This window comes from Empidonax traillii, unplaced genomic scaffold (assembly GCF_003031625.1).
Source record: "Empidonax traillii isolate 1590-97213 ecotype Southwest subspecies unplaced genomic scaffold, ASM303162v1 scaffold2265:size82072, whole genome shotgun sequence".
NCBI classification, from domain to species: Eukaryota; Metazoa; Chordata; class Aves; order Passeriformes; family Tyrannidae; genus Empidonax; species Empidonax traillii.
In genome coordinates this window covers 79,492-80,370 of record NW_020957458.1, presented here as the reverse complement: position 1 = coordinate 80,370, position 879 = coordinate 79,492, and the positions used below count along the sequence as shown (strand labels likewise).

The 879-nt window shown below is 58.6% G+C and overlaps 1 protein-coding gene across 1 annotated transcript in view; it reads right to left on the bottom strand.

Moving 5' to 3' along the window:
• Nucleotides 1–443: 443 nt before the first annotated feature.
• LOC114071767 (keratin-associated protein 10-4-like) overlaps nucleotides 444–879 on the bottom strand; it is a 3,228-nt gene continuing 2,792 nt past the window's right edge. The window contains exon 4 of the mRNA XM_027909623.1: nucleotides 444–819. Within this exon, the coding sequence (XP_027765424.1) occupies nucleotides 444–819 (376 nt within the window). The remainder of the gene's footprint in view (nucleotides 820–879) is intronic.

Here is an 879-nt window from a genome sequence, read left to right as displayed (position 1 = left end):
CCTACAGATGTTGGGATTTTAGGAAGAAATCAAAAGGATAAAACACAGAAGTGAAGGGAAAACACATTAGGGGGGCCAAGATCATTTGTTTTATTCACACAGGGAAAGGAGAAGGTGACAAGGAAGGAACAAACAAGGATATTCCTCCCCCAAGACCAGTGCAAGGAGGAATCACAGACTTTTTCTCCCAGGAAATATTCCTGGGGGCACAAAATCGCTCGGTTACACGTACAAAGCAAGGCACTTTCTTGAGGCAAACACAGCAGGAACAAAGCGGAGCCGAAGGAAAACCAGCGGAGGATTTTCCCTCCTCCCAGAGCCAGGGAGAAAACAAAGAGGTGAGGAAGAACATCCAGGCATTTCCAGACCTTTTTTTCAGTCCTTAGCCTTTAGGAGGCTCCACAGGGCAACGATCTCCTCAGGATCCCACCACGGGGGTGCCCTCAGAGACCCCGGAATTTCCGGGCGCGGACGTCGGAGCAGCGGATGGAGCAGCGCTGGCGGCACAGCGGGGAGGCCTGGGTGACACAGGGGGTGGGACAGCACTCCACGCGCTTGGTGACGGCCTGGACGCCCCCACAGCAGGTGGGGGGGCCACAGCTGGTCACGCAGCAGGGATCCTGGCACGTGGTGGCACAGCGGGTCACGCCCTGGCAGCAGGGATCCTGGCACGTGGTGGCACAGCGGGTGACGCCCTGGCAGCAGGGATCCTGGCACGTGGTGGTGCATTGGGTCACCCCCTGGCAGCAGGGATCCTGGCACGTGGTGGTGCATTGGGTCACCCCCTGGCAGCAGGGATCCTGGCACGTGGTGGCACATCTGGTCACACAACAGGGATCCTGGCATGTGGTGGCACACTGGGTCACGCCCTGGCAGCAG